This window comes from Sarcophilus harrisii, chromosome 5, assembly GCF_902635505.1.
Source record: "Sarcophilus harrisii chromosome 5, mSarHar1.11, whole genome shotgun sequence".
In the NCBI taxonomy this organism is placed as follows: domain Eukaryota; kingdom Metazoa; phylum Chordata; class Mammalia; order Dasyuromorphia; family Dasyuridae; genus Sarcophilus; species Sarcophilus harrisii.
The window spans coordinates 200,082,480-200,102,361 of NC_045430.1; the positions used below are offsets into that span (position 1 = coordinate 200,082,480).

The 19,882-nt window shown below is 35.6% G+C and overlaps 1 protein-coding gene across 1 annotated transcript; it reads left to right on the forward strand.

Annotated features, from left to right (window-relative positions):
- The first annotated feature begins 3,466 nt into the window (after positions 1 to 3,466).
- On the forward strand, positions 3,467 to 16,571 carry LOC100919443 (GTPase IMAP family member 6). Its single transcript, XM_031939392.1, has 3 exons — positions 3,467 to 3,723; positions 11,584 to 11,659; positions 13,108 to 16,571. Exons 2-3 carry the CDS (start codon positions 11,584 to 11,586, stop codon positions 13,980 to 13,982), a joined length of 951 nt encoding a protein of 316 aa, XP_031795252.1. The 5' UTR covers positions 3,467 to 3,723; the 3' UTR covers positions 13,983 to 16,571.
- The last annotated feature ends 3,311 nt before the right edge of the window (positions 16,572 to 19,882 follow it).

Here is a 19,882-nt window from a genome sequence, read left to right on the forward strand (position 1 = left end):
CTTTCAGATTCAGTTGCTCATGCTGCCTCCTTGTTTGCCTTTGACCATGGTACTTTTAATTCCCTAGCTCCCCAGCTCCTATACTCTCTTAAATGGTTTCCAGGAACCAGTTCTTTGCTAAACAAAAAAGGTTTTCCCTTTCTCCTTCTGGGTGATTTCAAACACCTTCAGGCCAACTTCTAATCCTGAAGCCAGCCAATGGGAATTTCTCTGTGGCCTAAACCAAGCTACTTACTTGGGAAAAAATGCTCTCCAATCCCCAGTGAAATCTATTTTCGCTGACCACAGTCTAGAAGAAACAATTAAACAGGTTTGTCAGGTCTGCCCGGTTAATGCCCAAGTAAATCCTAAAAGGGGTTTTAAACCTGCCCTCTCCTGAAGCCCACCCAGAGGAGGGATACACACACAGGGGTAGGATTGGCAGATATATTTTATACATGTTCCTTCTCAGGGGCTTTAAGCTGCTTTTGGGATTTGTGGACACCTTTACTAATTGGGTAAAAGCCTTCCCTTATAAGACTGAAAAGGTTCAGAGACTTTTGCTAAAGGAAATCAAATCCATTTAAGATTAACTACTATCTCCATTCTGCCTGTCAGACTCTTTACCCAAGGCTTAATGCCTTTTAAACATTATGGTGCTTGCACCATAAAAAAAAAGCTGTATGGATAAGAGACATTCATGATAGCTTCATCTACTCACCTCCAGTTTTCCTCTGGGTGAATTTGCTTGTTCATGTCCCTAGCAACCCTCATACTAACTCCACTTTTATTCTTTGTTCTCATATTTGGCCATTGTATTTTTAAACTATCTGTGAGATTTGTTTCCTCTAGACTGCAAGCTATGAACTTCCAACAATTTGTTCACCCTGAAAATTAGTCCAGGACCACTCAGAGTAATTGGAACTCAAGTGGTCTCATTCAATTGGAAATCTAGGGCTGGGACAATGACAACATTATCTCATTCAATTGAAACCTCAGTCTCAGATTTTCTTATAAAACCACAATTTTAAACTCATAATTTGAAGAGGCCTGAAGCAGGACTATGCTTTGTCAAGGAACCTCTCTCTCCTTATTATAGCTGCCTGCCTGATTCCCTGCCCACTGTGAAGACATTCTCTTCTCAATGTTAACACCTCTGTTTATTTCTCCATCAGGATTTCTCTGCTAGGACTGTTATTTCTCAGTGAAAATCTCTTGTTATTTCTCTGCCAGGACTGATTTCTCAGTGCCAATAAACTTCCTTTTTGCCATTAATATTTCTGGTTCATGAATTCTTTCATGTTGACCCTGCGCTGTCCAGAAGGGGATTCTCACATTTCAACTCTCTGCATTGGCACTAATCGCACCAAACCCATCTGCAATCAAGAGGCAAAGTTCATTGTAATTGTAATGGCAATTGCAGTGGGCTAAGTTCCAAAAGGATTTAGCAAAGAACCAGAAGAAAGAAGATAATTTATAGGATAAAGTTAGAGAGACCAGTTTCATGTTCCTTATTTGCTAATTTTCTGGCTTACAGGTAGATGTGAGGGGTGATCTATTCACTTTTGTCTCAGGAACTTGGTTATCACTGACAAGAAGTTTATCTGACAATCAGCAGTGTTTGTAGGACTATCCTAAGGCCAAAAGACTTTAGAATCATAAACAGATAGATTGTTAGAACAGTAGCACTCTAAGGTCAAAGGATCTCAGGATCACTGCCATATCTTCTTTGAAGTCTAGAGGAAGAAATATATATTATTATATTTATAGGGCCAGAAGACTTTAGAATCAAAAAGAGATATATTGTTAGAACAATAGCACTCTAAGGTCAGAGGACCTCAGGATCATTACTATATTTCCCCTACAAGCTGTACCCCATCAGGTGGCACAATAGATAGAATAGAAGGCCTAGAATCACTCCTCTTTATGAGTTCAAATGTTGCTGCAAACACTTACTAGTTGTGTGACTATGACCCCTGGGCAAGACCCTATTTACCTCAGGTTCCTCTTCTGTAAAATGAGCTGGAGAATAAAATGGCAAGCTACCTCAACAACTTTATCAAAAGAACCCCAAAATGGCATTACATGGCATTGGATTGGATGCCTGAACTAGTACTAATAACTAAGGGTATTTGGAAAGGCTCTGCCGAGGAGATGACTCCTGAAAGCCAGAGGGTCCTTTTTTGTCTTGCTTTGTTCCATGGCTAGCTAGGATTGAAGAATTCTTTGTCAATGATGTCCCAAACTACTGTTAATGAATACTTCTACTTAATAGATTGGTGCTCATACAAGGGATTCAATTTTTCATCAAGATCATACTTGAGATCTTTACAGCTTCCTTAAAATCACTAGACTTTGTTATTTTGTAATTATCTTTTTTATTATGAATTTAATAATCATCAACAAACTCATTTCAGTATAGAAAGAATAAAAAAGGGGATTGATATAAAATTGAACCTCAGTTATATACAATTTATGTAGTTATTAGAATTAGGGAGTTAAAATGACTCTAGTTCTGTCCTCTTCTGACCTTTTTCTCTTGTCTTCTGGGTGTTTTTTCATGCATTATTGAAATTCTGGATGGTGGGGAAGGTTTTGTTTTGAATATTTTTTTAAACCTGCTCAGAGTTCTGTGTTCCCAGAAAAGCCTTTGGAATCCCACAATATGATGAATTATCAGAGTAGGACTTCTGGTAGAGACCGAAATAATAATTATTTTGCATATACAAGTGGTTTAGATATCCATAGCTATATGAAAAAAGTCTTATATTCACTAATAACTTTATTATTATATCATTAATTATAATTACAAATGTAAATGTAACATAAAATTATCATAATATTATTTTATCATTATTTTACTTAAATAATTAAAGAAAATAATTTACAAATAACTCAGACTTGCTACTACATCCAGAGTCAGAAAGACCTGAATTCAAATATACTTTCAAATGCTCATTAACTATATGACTCTAGATAAGGCACTTAACCTTAGTTTTCTCAACTATAATAGTACCTATGTACCTCACAGGTTGCCTTGAAGATCAAATAAAATACTATTTAAAGAGTGCTTATCACAGTGCCTGGAACATAGTAGATACTTAATAAATAGTTGTTTCCTTCTTTTTTTGGCCTTCATTCAAGAATTCTATTCAATGCAATGGCTAACCACTATTTAAAACAAATTTTTGAAAGTGCTTTTATACATATAAGGTGATTTAATTCTTACAAGGTCCCTGTTAGGGAAACAGTAATTATTATCCTTACTTCATATATGATCAAATTGAGGACTGGAGTCACAGAATGAATTGACCAAGGATATGCATCTAATAAATTCCAGAGCCAGGTTTTCTGAATCCAAATTGAGAAATCTTTTCCCTTGTGCTAAGTCTACAGTCATGGAGAGGCCATGTTTAAGCAATATAAAGTGAGCTATCACTTTTACAGCTGCTTTGGCTAGAAATGTAAACAGGAAGATCCAGACTTCCTGTTTCTGTAGCTGACTGCTTCAGAGCCAGCAGCAACCACTACTGTTTGTCAGGACAGCTCCCACAAAACAACTCATGTTTTCACAGTTTGTTCTCTATAGAAAGTTTATAGAAGAAAGCAACGATTATGTTTAATCCATCTAGGAACCTGGTGTAATGTGGAATCATATCCAAGCAACAAGGAAATTTTTAACAACACACAGATATCAATGACTGAAGAAAAAGTCTGTCCTTCATATCACTCATCAGCACAGTGGTAAGTCTATGTTCAGACGTGTGTGTGCTCCTGGGTGTGCTCCTGGGTGTTTGTGTGTTAGTGTGCTCATTTGTGGGTTCTTGTACATTCACATGTGTACTCCTGTGTGTTCCTGTGTGCTTATGTGTGTGTGTTTATTGTATTCTTGTGACAAAATGGTTATTTTACTTTGTCACAAAATGGCTGATAGCCCAGGAGATATTTAAATTAAATCAATTAAATATAAATTTAAAAACTATAGAATTTGCAAACCAGAAAGGACATTAATGATTGCCCTCTCTAAACCCCACTCATTACCACTAAGGGAATCTGAATCACAGAAAAGTTACATTCAAAGTTACATGGTCTTTTCAGTCATAGTTTACACTGTTCTTTCCCCAATATCTTTCCCTATTATTTCCCCATTGTCCTCACATGAAGGACCTATTCTGGTCATGAAGCTTTCTTGAGTTCTCTCTGCCCTGTCTATTCAAATTTCTATCTCTTGGGTCTTCTGAGAGGAATATGTTCTAGGTCTGGGGTGTTTAGGTACTCTGATTGCAGTTAACTTAATGTCAGGATGGCATTGCAACATTCCAATAGAATTTGTATTTGCATGACCAGATCCTGGTCTGGCACATGAGAATAAATGTTTTTTGATTGATAAATTATTTGATTAGAAATGGAAACAGACACAGCTTGAAAAACTCAGGTGCCTATATTTTGGCAGAGTTATCAAAGAACAAGAGTTTGGCCCTCATGTAAAATAAAATGTACATAGAATAATATAAGGAGCTTGATTTTCATCAGTTCATATAGGGGACATCAGGCTTATTTGCTAATAGAACTCACATGAAATCAATTGATGATTTTAAAAATCAATTCAACAATGTATAATAAGACTTATGATAGCCTAGGATTAAAATGTTCAAGTCAGTTGTTCAGTATATTTTCTAAAAGGAAAACCAAATATTTAGGGAAACAATACCAATCATTTTCTTAGCAATAAGGTCGAGATAGTAAACCCTACTTCCAAATAAATATTCACAGTGGCAATTTTCTTTGGCAAAGGTAGATTTATTTAGTAGAATAGGTTAGAAAATGAAGGGGTAAAATGGCACCAGAAGTGGCACTAGAAGTGGCAAATATAAAATAAAGCTGAGAGAGCATATAGTTTAGCAGGGAAAAAAGACGTTCCCCAGAGGAACTCACAATAAACCAAAAGAAAGGAAATACTCCATGAGGTGGAAGTAAGCAATGGACTGGTACATTAGATCCATAGGGGAGTTTGGCAGACTAATAAGGAAAAGACACTATGAGCAAAGAGAGGAAGAATAAGCTCATGGTGAGCTTAATCCTGAAGGGAACTTAGCAAAGCTCTTCATCATGATCAGATCCTTTTTAGGGGAAATAAAATCTTGGGAGTTTCTTATGCTCAAAGGCAGGGAACTCAAGAGGGAGGGGTCAGGAGCTAGATGGTCCTGGTCTCAGACTTGTATAAAGATATGCTAATCAGTATCTCAGAAGTGGTATAAAGATTTGAAGGATAGACAAAGGAGTTTCATCCTCACAATCACTCTGTACCAATGGATAGTCTGGGAATTGGTAATATCTGATAATTGCCAGATGGGCTTCTTCCTGATAGAGGTAGAAAATAAGTTCACATAATTAGTGAGACTACAATCATGAAGAAGAAAGTCCAATTCATTTTAATTCTACTCAAAAAATCATTATTAAACACCTACTTTGTACGTAGTATATACCAATTTATATCTGTATACACAGTATATAATAGAATATTTCTATTTCTAACTATATTTAGCCATCCTTATCTATCCATCTTTATTTATTTATTTAGATATCTATATCTCTCTATCTCTATCTCTGTCTCTATCTTTGTCTCTATGTTTTTATATCTATCTTATCTATATATACCAATATAAGGGGCACAATGGATATAGTGCTGAATGTAGAATCACACTCATCTTCCTAAATTTAAATTTGGCCTCAGACACAGAATAGCTGTGTCCCCCAGGCAAATTACTTAAACCTGTTTGCCTTGATTTCCTCATCTATAAATTGAGCTGGAATAGGAAATGGCAAACCACTCGCTATCAAGAATACTCCAAACTGGACCCCAAACTGGGTCCCAAAGAATAAGACATGATTGAAATAATTGAACAAAAGATGCATAAACATATGTGAATATATTTATGTTTACCCCCTCCTCCCAATATACATGTTGTCCCAAAAGTACTGAAGGAACTTTAATAAAGCTACTAAAGCTTAAAACTGTCTTAAGACTTTGGGGGCACCCTATACAATACCAAGATGAAAAATACAGTTCATGCCCTGAAGGAGCTTTCAAGTTTTTAAAGGGGGAAATAATATGATTATAAAATATCATATTTTAATTTGAATTATTGTAAAGGAAGAAAGGAATAAAAATTTTCATGATAGCAACTCTGCTTTTCTACTGCAAGCATTCTTTAAGCACTAATAATTATTCATAAATAGGGAATACAAAACCATAACCAATGTTTACATTCTAACCAAAGGAACAAACATAAATAATTACATATCAAATACATACTAGGTATCACATTAGATACTGCTTAATTTGGAAAGGTCCAAATAGCAAAGAGCATTAGGAAAGACTTTATATAGAGGGCAAAGTTTGAGCTGAGTCTTGATGGGTATTAGGAATGGTTGGAGGGAATATATTCATTCCAAGCATGGGGAAGATGAGGACGAGTACAAAAGCCAGTTTGACTTGTCTATAGAAAGCTCAGAGGGAAGCTCAATAACTCATCTATATGGGAAAACAGAAGAGCCTTAAGATTCAAAAAGTGGGGAAACCTTAACTACCAGTTACTGAGAGTCATTACATGGTTATCTTTGCTCTAGCCTTTAAAGATTAAAATTGAAAGGTAAATTTAATACTTGCCAAAGTTAGGATTTGATCTCTAAATGAAAGATCTGTCACTGAATTAGAAAGAGGAGTCCAAAGTAAAAGACAGAGGACTTTTACTAACTGGGAGGATCTTTGTTTTATATTAGGATGGAGTAAACTACAGACTTTTCTCTTTTAGATTTTATAATTTAAAATATAATAAAACTGATTTTTTTTTTTTTTTTACAAATATGAAACTATTCTTGGGGAGAATGTCTAGACCAGAGTTTGCTTACATCTGAGCCAGTCACCCGGGGCTGAGAATGTCACATTGGAAAGACAAAAAGTCTCTAATCAAGATCCTGTATGAGGATAAAATTGAAAAATCCAAGGGAAGACTTTTTGGTAGTACCAAATAAGTATTTCTACCTTTTCTAAGAGAACTAGGAAGAGCCTTTAAGGCTTTAAATCAAAAGAGAATGGAGGCACTTGTTCTTCTCTTAAGGAAGAAATTGCCAAGGATTTTAGCTGAACCTGGAGCTGTAAGCAACAGAGTCTAGACCCAGCAAGCAACAGGCTAAGCAGGAGCAGCACAATGATATCACTAGAAAACATTGGGCCTGTGTTGTCAGAGGAATGAATAGCTCCTGGCCGCATATAGCTCTTTATCCAGCAGCAACATACCCTGTATATATATTATATTCACTCTTTTTACTGATATTATGTCAAATTGTCAATCTAAGGGGAGAAACTTTTTGCTAATATATATATATATATATATATTAATGAATTTATACACACACATATATACAAAAATAATATATAATGTATATGTATAGATATGTGTGTATATATGTATATGTGTATGTATATGTATATATATTTGTACTAAATCATTTCATTAAATGCTTTTTATCCAAACTAATTATTAGCTGCCCACCAAGAGTAAACATGTTGGTAGAGTTTCTAAGTTATGATTTTAGGGAATGCGGCCCATAGACTACCTTGAACCTGGAGGATCCATTTCTTGGAGAATGTGATAGCTGAAAATTAGCAGTGGCTTGGTGCTTGAGACATGACAGAAGCTAAAAAAATTATGGAAAAAAGTGTATTGAGGTTTATTATTAAACTTAAAGAAATACAACAGAAGTCATTGAATGTATAGGTAAAAGGCTGCCTGCATAATGAGACAGGAGAAAAAGAAAATGAAACCTGTTCAGTCTAACTCAACTTAGACTAGGGATGAATCTGTGAGGAGGGATGAATGAACAGTCTCAAAGTACTTAGCATCCCATTAATGTACAGCTTGATAGAAGCTGACAGAACTCATCTTCTATTGACTATCTGAGAGCATATTGTTAGAAGGATGGGAAGGAGTGTCACCTATAAAAAAAATATTAATAGTTCCTTGACAACAGTAGCAATGATAGCAGGAGAACCAAGACAGAGACTTCATAAATGGCACTTAAGAATTTTGATTTTAAATTTTACACAGTATTGTACACATCTATTATCTCATTCTGTCCTTTTGCATTGCTATCCTTTGGTCTTGTAATGTACACTCTATTACCTCTACCACACAATATTCCTCTCTTCCTTAAAAATTCAGCTCAGATGTTACATTCTGTATCATGGGTTTACATATTCCTAAGAATTATTATTATTATTATTATCATCATCATCAAGGTGTGTGGGGAATATTTGGCTAATATCTTATCCTATTGAAATATTTCCAAAGTATCAGGGTTAATGAAAAAAATGGTTAAAATGTGAGTTTAAATGCTGGCTTTGCTATTTACTATCTGTATAACACTAGACAAGAGGATTAACTTCCCTACAAGTCAGTTTTCTTTACCTATAAAATGAGGAGATTGTACTGGGTAATCTGTAAAATTCCTTCAGCTCTACAACCTGTAAAATGGCACAATATAGTTCCACTACAGATCTCACAGACTCATTGTATGAAAAATTATTTCTGATGATTATTTGTGTTTATTTATCCAATCTAATTGCCTCTTGCTTCCAACACATTTTCACATAAGTGCCTTAACCTGTCTCCTTGTTGTTCCTTCATATTTGACTGACTCATTCCTGCCCCTCTTCTTCTCTCTCCAACAATGTTTATCTCCTCTCCTCTCCTCCAAATTCTTATCATCTATCTGATTCATTTAGTACAAATAAATATTTGCCAAGATACCAATGAAGTTTTTCAGACTGAAAAAATTAATAGTAAATGCATTTTTTTCAGATCAAGATGCAATTGGAAACTAAATAATCTCATCCTAAAGAATGAATGGGCAAAACAGCAAATCATAGACACAATAAATAATTTCATCAAAGAGAATGACAATAATGAGACAACATACCAAAATTTGTGGGATACAGCCAAAGCTCTAATAAGAGGAAATTTTACATCTCTAGATGCTTAGTTGCATAAAATAGAGAAAGAGAAGATCAATGAATTGGGCTTGCAAGTAAAAAGGTTATAAAAAGAATGAATTAAAAAATCTCAATCAAATACCAAACTTGAAATTCTAAAAATAAAAGGAGAGATAAATAAAATTGAAACTAAAAACTATATTGAATTAATAAATAAAACCAAGAGTTAGTTTTATGAAAAAACCAACAAAATAGATAAAACTTTAGTTAATTTGACTAGAAAAGGGAAAGAGGAAAATAAAATTGTTAGTGTCAAAAATGAAAAGGGAGAACTATCCACAAATGAAAAATAAATTTGAGCAATAAATTTTCCCAATTTTATGCTAATAAATTTGACAACTTAAGTGAAATGGAGGAATACCTACAAAAAGTTACATTGCCCAGATTAACAGAAGAGGAAATAAATTATTTAAATAGTCCCATTTTAGAAAAAAAATAGGACCCTAAAAAAAAAAATCCCCAGGATCAGATGGATTTACATGTGAATTCTACCAACATTTAAAGAACAATTAATTCCAATACTATGTAAACTATTTGAAAAGATAGGGAATGAAGGACTCCTACCAAATTCCTTTTATGACACAGACATGGTACTGATACCTAAACAAGGTAGGATGAAAACAGAGAAAGAAAATTATAGACCAATCTCCCTAATAAATATTGATGCAAAAATCTTAAATAAAATATTAGCAAAGAGATTACAGAAAATCATCCCTTGGATAATACATCATGACCAAATAGGATTTATAGCAGGAATGCAAGGCTGGTTCAATATTAGGAAAACTATTAGCATAATTGACTATATCAATAACCAAATTAACAAAAACCATATGATCATCTCAAAAGATGCAGAAAAAGCATTTGATAAAATCCAACATCCATTTTTAGTAAAAACAATAGAGAGTATAGGAATAAATGATTTTTTCCTTAAAATAGTCAGTAGCTTCTATTTCAAACCATCAGCAAGCATCATATGTAATGGGAATAAACTAGAACCATTCCCAGTAAGATCAGGGATGAAACAAGGTTGACCACTATCACCATTACTAGAGAGATGAAAGGAATTAGAGTAGGTAAGGAGGAAACCAAATTGTCATTCTTTGCAGATGATATGATGGTATACTTAGAGAACCCTAGAGAATCAACTAAAAAATTATTAGAAGTAATCTACAAGTTTAGCAAAGTTGCAGGATACAAAACAAATCCCCCACAAATCATCAGGATTTTTATGTATCACTAACAAAATCTAACAGCAAGAGATACAAAGAGAAACTCCATTTAAAATTGTCTATAGTATAAATATTTAGGAATCTGTCTGCCAAGGGAAAGTCAGGAACTATATGAGCAAAACTACAAAACACTTTCCACACAAAAAATTCAGATCTAACCAAATGGAAATATCTTAAGTGCTCTTGGATAGGTTGAGCAATACAATAAAGATGACAATACTTTCTAAACTAATCTATTTATTTAATGCTATACCAACTGGTCTATTTCTTAGCCAATACCAAATGGTTTTATGACTGCTGCTTTATAATATAGTTTTACATCTGGTACAGCTAGGTCACCTTCATTTGCTTTTCTCTTCATTAATTCCCTTTAAATTCTTGACCTTTTGTTCTTCCAAATGAATTTTGTTGTTATTTTTCTAGGTCAGTAAAATAGTTTCTTGGGAGTTTGATTGACATATCACTAAATAAATAGATTAGTTTAGGGAGCTTAGAGATCATTATTGATCACAAAATAGATAATTTTGATTATATTAAATTAAAAAGTTTTTGTACAAACAAAACTAATGTAGACTGAAAATATTGAACTAGAAAGGAGATACAGAATCTCTCATTTTGTAAAACAGGTAATCATATTTGGCGAGTTTATCTTTTCTCTTTTCATTCAGTTCTGTAGAATGTCAAAAAGTTGCCAAATACAACACTTCAGGAAAGAAAAGGTCAGTGTATCCTGGATCTTGGACCTTGGGAGAAAAATTAATTTCTGTGGTGTACTCTTCTTTTTTATAATATATGATGGTTCTCTGGGAGCAGGTTTCTCGGGGAAGTTTTCTGGAGGCAGTCTTAGTTTCCGTTCCAAGTAATAATCACTCCAAACGCAGCCAGGAGTTAAAATCCAGTCCTTTATTGTGTCCTTCAAAGTCTTGAGCTTCAGCCCCTAGCTCTCTCTGAATGTCTCCAGCCAGCACAAAGGTGGAATATGGAATGAATCTGGCTCCGCCTCCGAGAGTGGGCTTCTGTTGCTGGCCCTGAGAGCTTCTTGCTTGTATGCTATACACTCAGTACACACCAATCATTATATCACTGGGAAACCATTATTTGTTGTAGGATTAAATCAATTCTAAACTAGATTTAAACATTGTTTCCTCAATTCCACTTAGTACCTTGTTTCAAGTTCTGGCCCATAACATCTCCTTGTAGGATCAGATCAATTATACTGAACCACGCTAAATTAGATAATTATTGTCTATCAATTCTAATGACTTAACACTTTGTAAGGATTCCAACAAATTTCAATTCCATTTCTTGTTCTTTCTTCAGATGGAAGGGAGAAGAGCAGATGGAGAGCCATGTGGCAACACTGAAGTTGCTACCAAGCAGGTGGCCCAATGGGATGGTGAGAATTTTTGATAATAAAGGTTTTTGTCTAAAAGAGAGCAGAACCATCTCTGCCTATGAACAATTGAAGTTGGTCTTATATAAAGACTGGTGGCTTGGATGATATGATATCAGAGTACCAGGAAAGTTTCCCTTGACCTTAAAATCTATCCCTCATGCATCTTGCACGGGGCCTGAAATTCTATCAATATTGTTCCTTCATTGGGTTAAGGCATTCAAGAAACACGTACCTTTTTACTGGACAACACATTAATCCAGAGATTCCAAAGCTTTATATTTACTAGTTGAATGACTCTGGTCAAGTCATTTAATGCTTTTGGCTTCAGTTTCCTTGTCTGTAAAATGAGCTGAAAAAGGAAATGACAAAAAACTACTCCAGTATCTTTGCCACAAAAATCCCAAAAGGGGTCATGAAAAGTCTGCCATGACAGGATCAATAAAGCAACAACAAACTCAGTGCTTTGTGGCAGGAGGATCTACTTTTCATTTGCATTCTCCCCAAAATCTTGAGATCACTTGAAAAAGAGAGAATGGGAGAGACAGTGAAAAGGAGCAGAAAGGGACAAGTTGAGAGCTAATATGATATTGTGGGGGAAGTATTTATAATGGAGACAGAAGACCTACTAGGGTCTGATTCTGATATTTTACTAGCTGTATGATTCTAGGTAAATCATTTAAAGGTTTTGTGCCTGTTTTCCCATGTGTAAAATGAAGACACTAATATATGCTTTACATCATAATGCTGTTGTGGAAAGAATATCTTGCCCACATTAAAGGGGAACAGTTGCTGATAATGAAATTTATGATTGAGCTGAACTGGGGAGTATTAATACAGGGAGGTGCGCTCACTTCTTTACTGGATGTCAGTAAAATATGAGGAATAGGAAGAGTGGGATGGAACTAGGGATAGAGAGAGCCAGGGAAGGGAAAAGAGATTGGCTAAAAATAAGATGGAACACAGCACAGTTAAGTGAGGAAGCAAGGAGAGGACATGACAGATCAAGAATCTGAAGAATTATGTAGAGAAGACAAGCTTGCCTATAGCAAAAATCTAGGCAGCCAGGCTATAACATGAGGACATCTAATCTTGAAAATGAGGCAGTGAATAGGATCTTTCCTTACTTGTCAAAGAAGCAACTCTTTGGACAGCAACACACACACACACACACACACACACACACACAGAGTCACTCCTTTCTTTCTGTCCAACTCACTCTCTTCCTGTCCCAACTGGGATCCTGCTTTCATATGTGAGATAGAGAGAGAGAAGAGCAAGGGTGAAAGAGTTGGAAAGAACTACCTTGACTTCCTTCCTATGGTCCAGCATAAAACAGAACATTGACAACTGCCTGGCTTTGGTTTTCCAAAGCTAAAGGTCACAGAGGAAAGGGATATTTACATCCTTCAGAATTCTGACCCTCTCATTTTCACATTGGTGCTTTCCAGATCCAATGATGCCAAAAGAACTGAGACTCATCCTGGTAGGGAAGACAGGAAGTGGGAAGAGTGCAACTGGAAATAGCATCCTTGGCAAGAAAGTCTTTGAGTCAAAGCTCAGTTCCAGGCCAGTGACCAAGAGCTGCCAAAGAGAGAGCAGAGAATGGGATGGAAGGACACTTGTTGTCATCGACACCCCAGATATCTTTTCCTCCAGACCCCAAACAAATAAAGATCTGGAGATCTGTCGCAGTATGGTGCTCTCATCGCCAGGGCCTCATGCACTGCTTCTAGTGATCCAGGTGGGCCGGTACACCAGTGAGGACAAGGAGACCCTCAGGCGCATCCAGGAGATATTTGGAGCTGGAATCCTGTCTCACACCATCCTTGTCTTCACCAGAAAAGAAGACTTGGGGAAGGGAACCCTGACAGAATACTTAAATGAAACAGACAACAAAAGCTTATTGTGGCTGAGTAGGGTTTGTGAAGGATTTCACTGTGGTTTCAACAACAAAGTTGAAGGGGAGGAACAGGAGGTTCAACTAAAGGAATTGATGAAGATGGTAGAAGGGGTTCTCTGGAAAAATAACTGGCACTATTACTCAAATGATGTATATGCCTACATTCAGAAAAATAGTAAGCAGTTAAAAGAGGAGATGGGAGAAGAGCCAACAGGTCAAGGACAGAGTTCTAAGGGAGCTTTGTGTAAGGAGAATATGACATCAGTGGAGCCAGATCAGACCTATTCTGCTCCAGAAAATCTGATGAACATTCAGAGGAAATATGAGCAGCATCAAAAATCAGTGCTGAATAAGGAATCCCAGACCCCTTGGGTGGACAGCCACTCAATATGGCGTACTTTATGGGGATGTTTCTCTGTCTGAATCCCCAGAATTCCTTTTTTCTTCTCTTCCACCATCTATGGGCCACGCCCAGTTTGCTGAGCCCAAGCACTGTGATAGAGGAAAGAACTGAGAGCCAGGAAACAGGACAGAAGAAAACTCAGGGAGGTGTCATTAGTCAGGGTATCACTGATGGCAAGTAGCCTAGACTAAACAACTCCATCTCATGATATCTGTGGGGCAGTTATACTTTTCAGTGAATTTTTCCACTAATAATGTTATTTGATTTTTTTATAACCCTGCTGATGAAAAAAAAAAAAAAAGATTCACAGGTACAAAAGGCTGTTAGGAATAATTCAATTCAATCCCTTCATTTTTCAGAGTAAAATCTGAAAGACCCAACTGCCCATCATAGCTCTACCAATGATTAGTTCAGTGGCTTGAATAAGTTACTTCATCTGATCCATTTTATAGGTGAGGAAAATGTGGAAGGCAGAGTTAATTGATTTGCCCAAAGTGCCACAGCTAGCCAGTGTCTGAGTCCAGATTTGATCTTTCTAGCTGTCTTTGAATACCTTATTTTAGAACTTTAGAACTAGAACTTTAGTTCTAGGTGTTGATCTAAATCTAATTTCCTCTATGCTACTACCCATTTTTGTCAATACAATGAATTTTTATCTTAGTACAGATCTTTATGTTTTCTTTTCAAGTTTTATGGATATCCTCATGATTGATGAAAATAGAACTGGCCTTAAATTAGACAAAGAAGATAATAACAAATAATAAATAACCACGCATAATATGGGCTAATGCCCACTGTTGAAAGTTGCTTCCTGACCAGATACACTTTCTTCAGTAACCTGCCATCATACTTAAAATTCAAACTTTTAGATGTTGATTCCTTTGGGTAATTTAGGTTTTGACACCTAATAAAATGAAAATGCTCCAAAAAAGGGTAAAAATCCTACTCATATTTTGACAATCAGTTCAAACACTTCCTCCTTCCTTGTTCTTGCCAGGAAGAATTATCTCTTTAGTCTTTGAACACAGCTGGCACTTTATGAAATAGCTAATGAACTATCATATTCTATTTTGTTTCAGTCATATATATGCTCATATCTTATTTTACCTGATAGCTTGTAAACTCCTTGAAGGCAAGCATCTTATCTTTGGATCTCAGAAGGCTTTGTATATATAGCTTCAGTAGATTTTTATTAATTGAAATGAATCAATAATGAAATAAATAGTTTGCACCTTAGCAAAGATTAATTTGATAGGTCAACAGAGAAAGCACAGAGAAGGATCTTAAGAGGAAGAAATCTAGAACATGCAAGAGTTGTTATAAGGAGGTGTTGTAATAACAAGTAACTATAAATGAATGAATGAAGCAGAAGAAACTATTTGGGATAGTAAGCCCTAGCTGGGGAAGAATGAGAAGATGGAAGAGCATAGCAATACCACAAGAATTTAGGAAAGGAGCTTAAACAGGGAGATTTGTTAACAAATCTAATGGTATCCCAATTTCATGTCATTCCCAAATTTGATGAGCATATCTGTATACGCTGTCTGGCACATAAAAACTTATGTGGAAAAATCAAATGATATTCAAATTGTCCTTGATGGGAAAGCTACCAAAACTTATTACAGACTAGTTTAGCATAGTGCATGGCATGTAGTAAGTGCTTAGAAAATGACCAGTTGATGCATCTAGCTGAGTCCCATCCTTCCATTTATTTATTTAAAAAAATCATCTATTGAAGAGTAAACAGCTGCCTAGCTCCATGCTACATTCCATAGGGGTCACAGAGAGCCCAAATAATAGGGCTGTGATTGTGATTGTGGGGAAAGGGAAAAAAAAAGGTTTTCAAGAGGACATAGGAGATAACTATTATGAACAAATGATCTTTGCAATGAAGTAAAACTCAAATACAAACAAATCTCTGCAGAGCCACAAATCAACATTAACTATGCTATATTGTAGCTTTATTTATTTTTCTCAATATTTTCCAATACATTTCAATGTGGTTTAGTTATATTTGAGAGCATTTGACTCCTCTGTTTTACAGTGTTATTGAAAATCACAGATACCCAATACTAAAGGATATGAAGAATGCTAATTACCTTAAAAAAGGTAGAATGACAAATTCAAAAGTAGACATTAGACCTAGAGAGGCTGAAAATAATTATATAGTCAAATCATGAATATACAATTTGACAGCAGTGAAATCAACAATAAACTAAAACTTAATTATTTACAAAATTGGCATTTGAATGATCATAGGCACAGTCACCTGAAAAGTGACACTGTAAGAGAAGATTACTTCTCTTCATTTTTGAAAACAACCCCATGATATTTAGTTTACTTGGGATAACAAATTCTTTTTGGGAGAATTTTTTGTTTTCTTCACAAAATAAAACTTATAATAATTTTCTTTTTTAAAAAAGAGAAAGAGGAAAAGAGAGAAAGAAAAAACATCTTCCCTACTATCCTCTTGTGATAGAAAAACATTTTTAATTTTCTCAAACTCTGATTCTTAATAGACACTTACTTCATAAAATTGCTTTTATAATCTGTTTCTTCATAAAAATAAGTTGATATGTTTCTAATAAAAACAGTCCTTACTATCCTTAGCTTCTTTTTGTCTTCTCTATATTTTATATCATAGATCTTTATATAGAAAAAATATACATATACACAGTTTCCTAGACTCCTTGTGAAGAAGCACCTAATAAAACAACAGGTTCAATCATAAATTCTTAAAGAGACAGTATCATTTTTATAATCACTATAGGAAAGGCTTTTGAAACAAGAATGGGATGGATAGATAGATTTATATATATATATATATACAGACATATGCACACATATGTGTGGTTTGAAGATTTTTTTTTCCTGTCACATCTGGAAAGTGACATGAAGACAAAGCTAGGCAGAGAATTCATGGGAAGAAGGACTGTTGTTAGAATTAACCATTTGACTGAGCATTTAAAATATAGATATTATTTGTGGAAGATTGCTCAGAAGTTGTTCTAAAATATATTTTGTGTTTATTGTTGTGAATAAATAAGTAGAGTACACATGCAAAACAGAACATTTTGTAAATGTTTTTGTAAATGCACAGATTGACATTTCCCCAAGGCAAAGAGAAGCTAATTTGGGACTTCAAATAAAATGAACACTTTTACTGAATTAAAATACTCTAGGGTTGGAATTCTTTTAGCTCAGGACTGAATCAACCCCACCTAGATAACAGAATGAACTGTTTATCATGTTTCCCTTGGGCGGGTCCCTCACTGAGGCAGAGTTGAAGGAGATTTTCTCCTTCAAGGAGTTTGAGTTTTGGGGTCCATTCTTCATGCTGACAAGTGTTTAACAACCTCCTCTCTGGGGAGGAAAAATGTAGGCATGACACACTTTTAAGTGTAATCTTCATTATTAACATTTTCTTCAAACTTTTTAAAAATCTAGACAACCAACAATAATTTTAAAAGGCCTTATTTGTAATAGTTTTTTATTTCTAAAGGATAAATATTTATGCTAAAAAATTAATAATCAAGATCTTGAGAGCCAGTTACAACTGGATCCATTTTACCCCTAGAATAGGGAAATACTTTATTCAGTCTTCCTCTAGGAAATCATTTGACCACATAGATAGAAGCAAGTATGTGGTGAAGGGCCTCCAGATACAGCTTCTTAGAAACAAAAAAAAATCCATCTCAATTCCTAGATTCATCATCCTTGGAAGAAGAGCTAGTGTGATTTCTTGAGAGGGTTCTAGAAACAGATTGGATTGAGTTGGTCTCTTAGAAATGGAACGTGTTAGAGGAGCTGATTGTCTCTCACATTATCAGTCTCTCATGTCCACACTGGGCTGTGCATTCTGCAGGGTCTTGAGAAACAGGATGTATCTTTTCAATATCATCTTTCCCCAATAGCCTAGCATAAATATCAATATGAAACATTCCTTCCTAAATCACTCTCTCAAATGGGAATGAAGATCCTGGTGGCCTGGGTATATGTGAGGAGCTGGACTGGAGAGATATGGGAGAAAGAGAAAAAAAATGCTAATATTGTTGAGATTGGGAAGGAGGACCCTAAAAGCTTGAGGTCCTACACTAGTGTGGTGAGGTGTCTCAAAAGAATTTGCAGGCTTGAACCTATCTCCTTGTCAAGAGGCAAAATTTATTGGAAGTAATGGTAATGTCATTACCAAAAAGGGCTGAATTCCAAGAGAATACAGCAGAGAAACAGAAGAAGAGACTTTTATCCATCTTATACCATAGACAGGCTAATTCTATTGTTCAAGGGTAGGGCTAGGGAGTCTATCATTGGCATGTTATTTCTATGGTCTAAATTTAAGGGTAGGGCTAGGGAGTAGTCTCCAGATTAAGGCGAAGTCTCTGAAATTTGATTATCACTAACCAGATCATCATTCAGCAATGAACTTAAAAATACTTTATTCAGAATCATACAGATTGGGCATGGGAGTTTCCTGAGGCACATTACAAAACCAAAAGATTTAGAATTTCCTGACTTAGAGTTAGAATAGATGCTCCTCCTCCCAAACAAAATACCCAGGGACCACAAAATCCTATATCATTTTTCCCCCTCAAGCAGTCATCCCCAAATGTTCCCAAAATTCATTTGGGACAAAGGGATGGAGGTCTCATCTTCTGGAGTTGTTTCATGCTCATAAGGGGTATAGAGTATCCCTGCCCAGGTCCAAACTGAGGAGGGAAGGTAAGATGGCATCAGCAGTATTCAGTGAGTTATGCCACAGTTCCCTTCTAATGTCCTGACCCAGTTACTCTAATTGTCTTATTTGGTTACTCTGCCTCACTTTCCCTCTTAATGTTTGATGAGATAAAGGTTTTATATCTTTAGGCTATAATGTTTCTTAACATTCTTAACATCCCTTCTTAATGTTTGACAGGATAATGGTCTATCCATTTTAGACAGCATTAGAATATCAGTAACCTCTCCAGTATCTCCCTCCATTGTGTCATCCTAGGTGCCTCCCCCCATTAGGTTATCCCTATCTAGGTACCTCCCTCATTATGTCATTGTTCTTGTTATCCTATAAAAGAGTCTTGATCTCTGATACTCAGGGCTGGATTCTTTGAGAGGATAGTCTCATCCAGCCCTGGGACCAACCATGGATCCATTTGGTCCCAGTATATCTCTCCATTTAATAAACTATTAAATTGGTCTCTAATCTCTGTCTTGCTCAGTTTCTCTGGCATTACACTAACTCCTTCTGTCCTCAAGAATTTATGACACTATCCCCTCTAAAATATTCCAAAAGATAAGACTATGCAGGATACCTCATTGACATCTTTACTTCTGTTTATTCAGACATCCCGACTCTGGTTTCCTAGTAGGAATTTATAGCCTCCCCCCATTCTGACAGAACCAAATGGTTCTGTTAAAAAAACTTCCCACTCTTTTTTTTCTTTCTTTGAAAAAGATATAAAAAGACTTGGGATTCTCCCATCCATGACTGGATACTTTGAGACAAGAGTCCTGTCCAGTCAATTATATTGTCCAATTAATAAAATTTTAAAAACTCTCTAATCTCTATCTTGCCTCAGTTTCTCTGGTATTACACCAGAAACTTTGTTATTACTAACCAATAGATTTCTATACAAAAGATAGCATTGTTTGTAAGACTAGTAATCCTAGGATTATTGCTGCCTCCTCCTCAGGAGAACACCACATTACTCTGGACTAACTTGTAACCGGTTCTTAATTATGACGTTTGTGGATTACTAGACCTTCTTTCCTCGTCTCCTTCGGTAGCTTTGGACAGCTTTGCTTTTTCACCTGGCCATTATTTCAATCTCCCCCTTCTCTTCCCACTAAAGTCTTCTGCTAAGTGAGCTTTCCTCCTTCTCTTGCCCTCAGCCCTGTAAACTACACTGTTCTGTTGAAAGGAAAATGC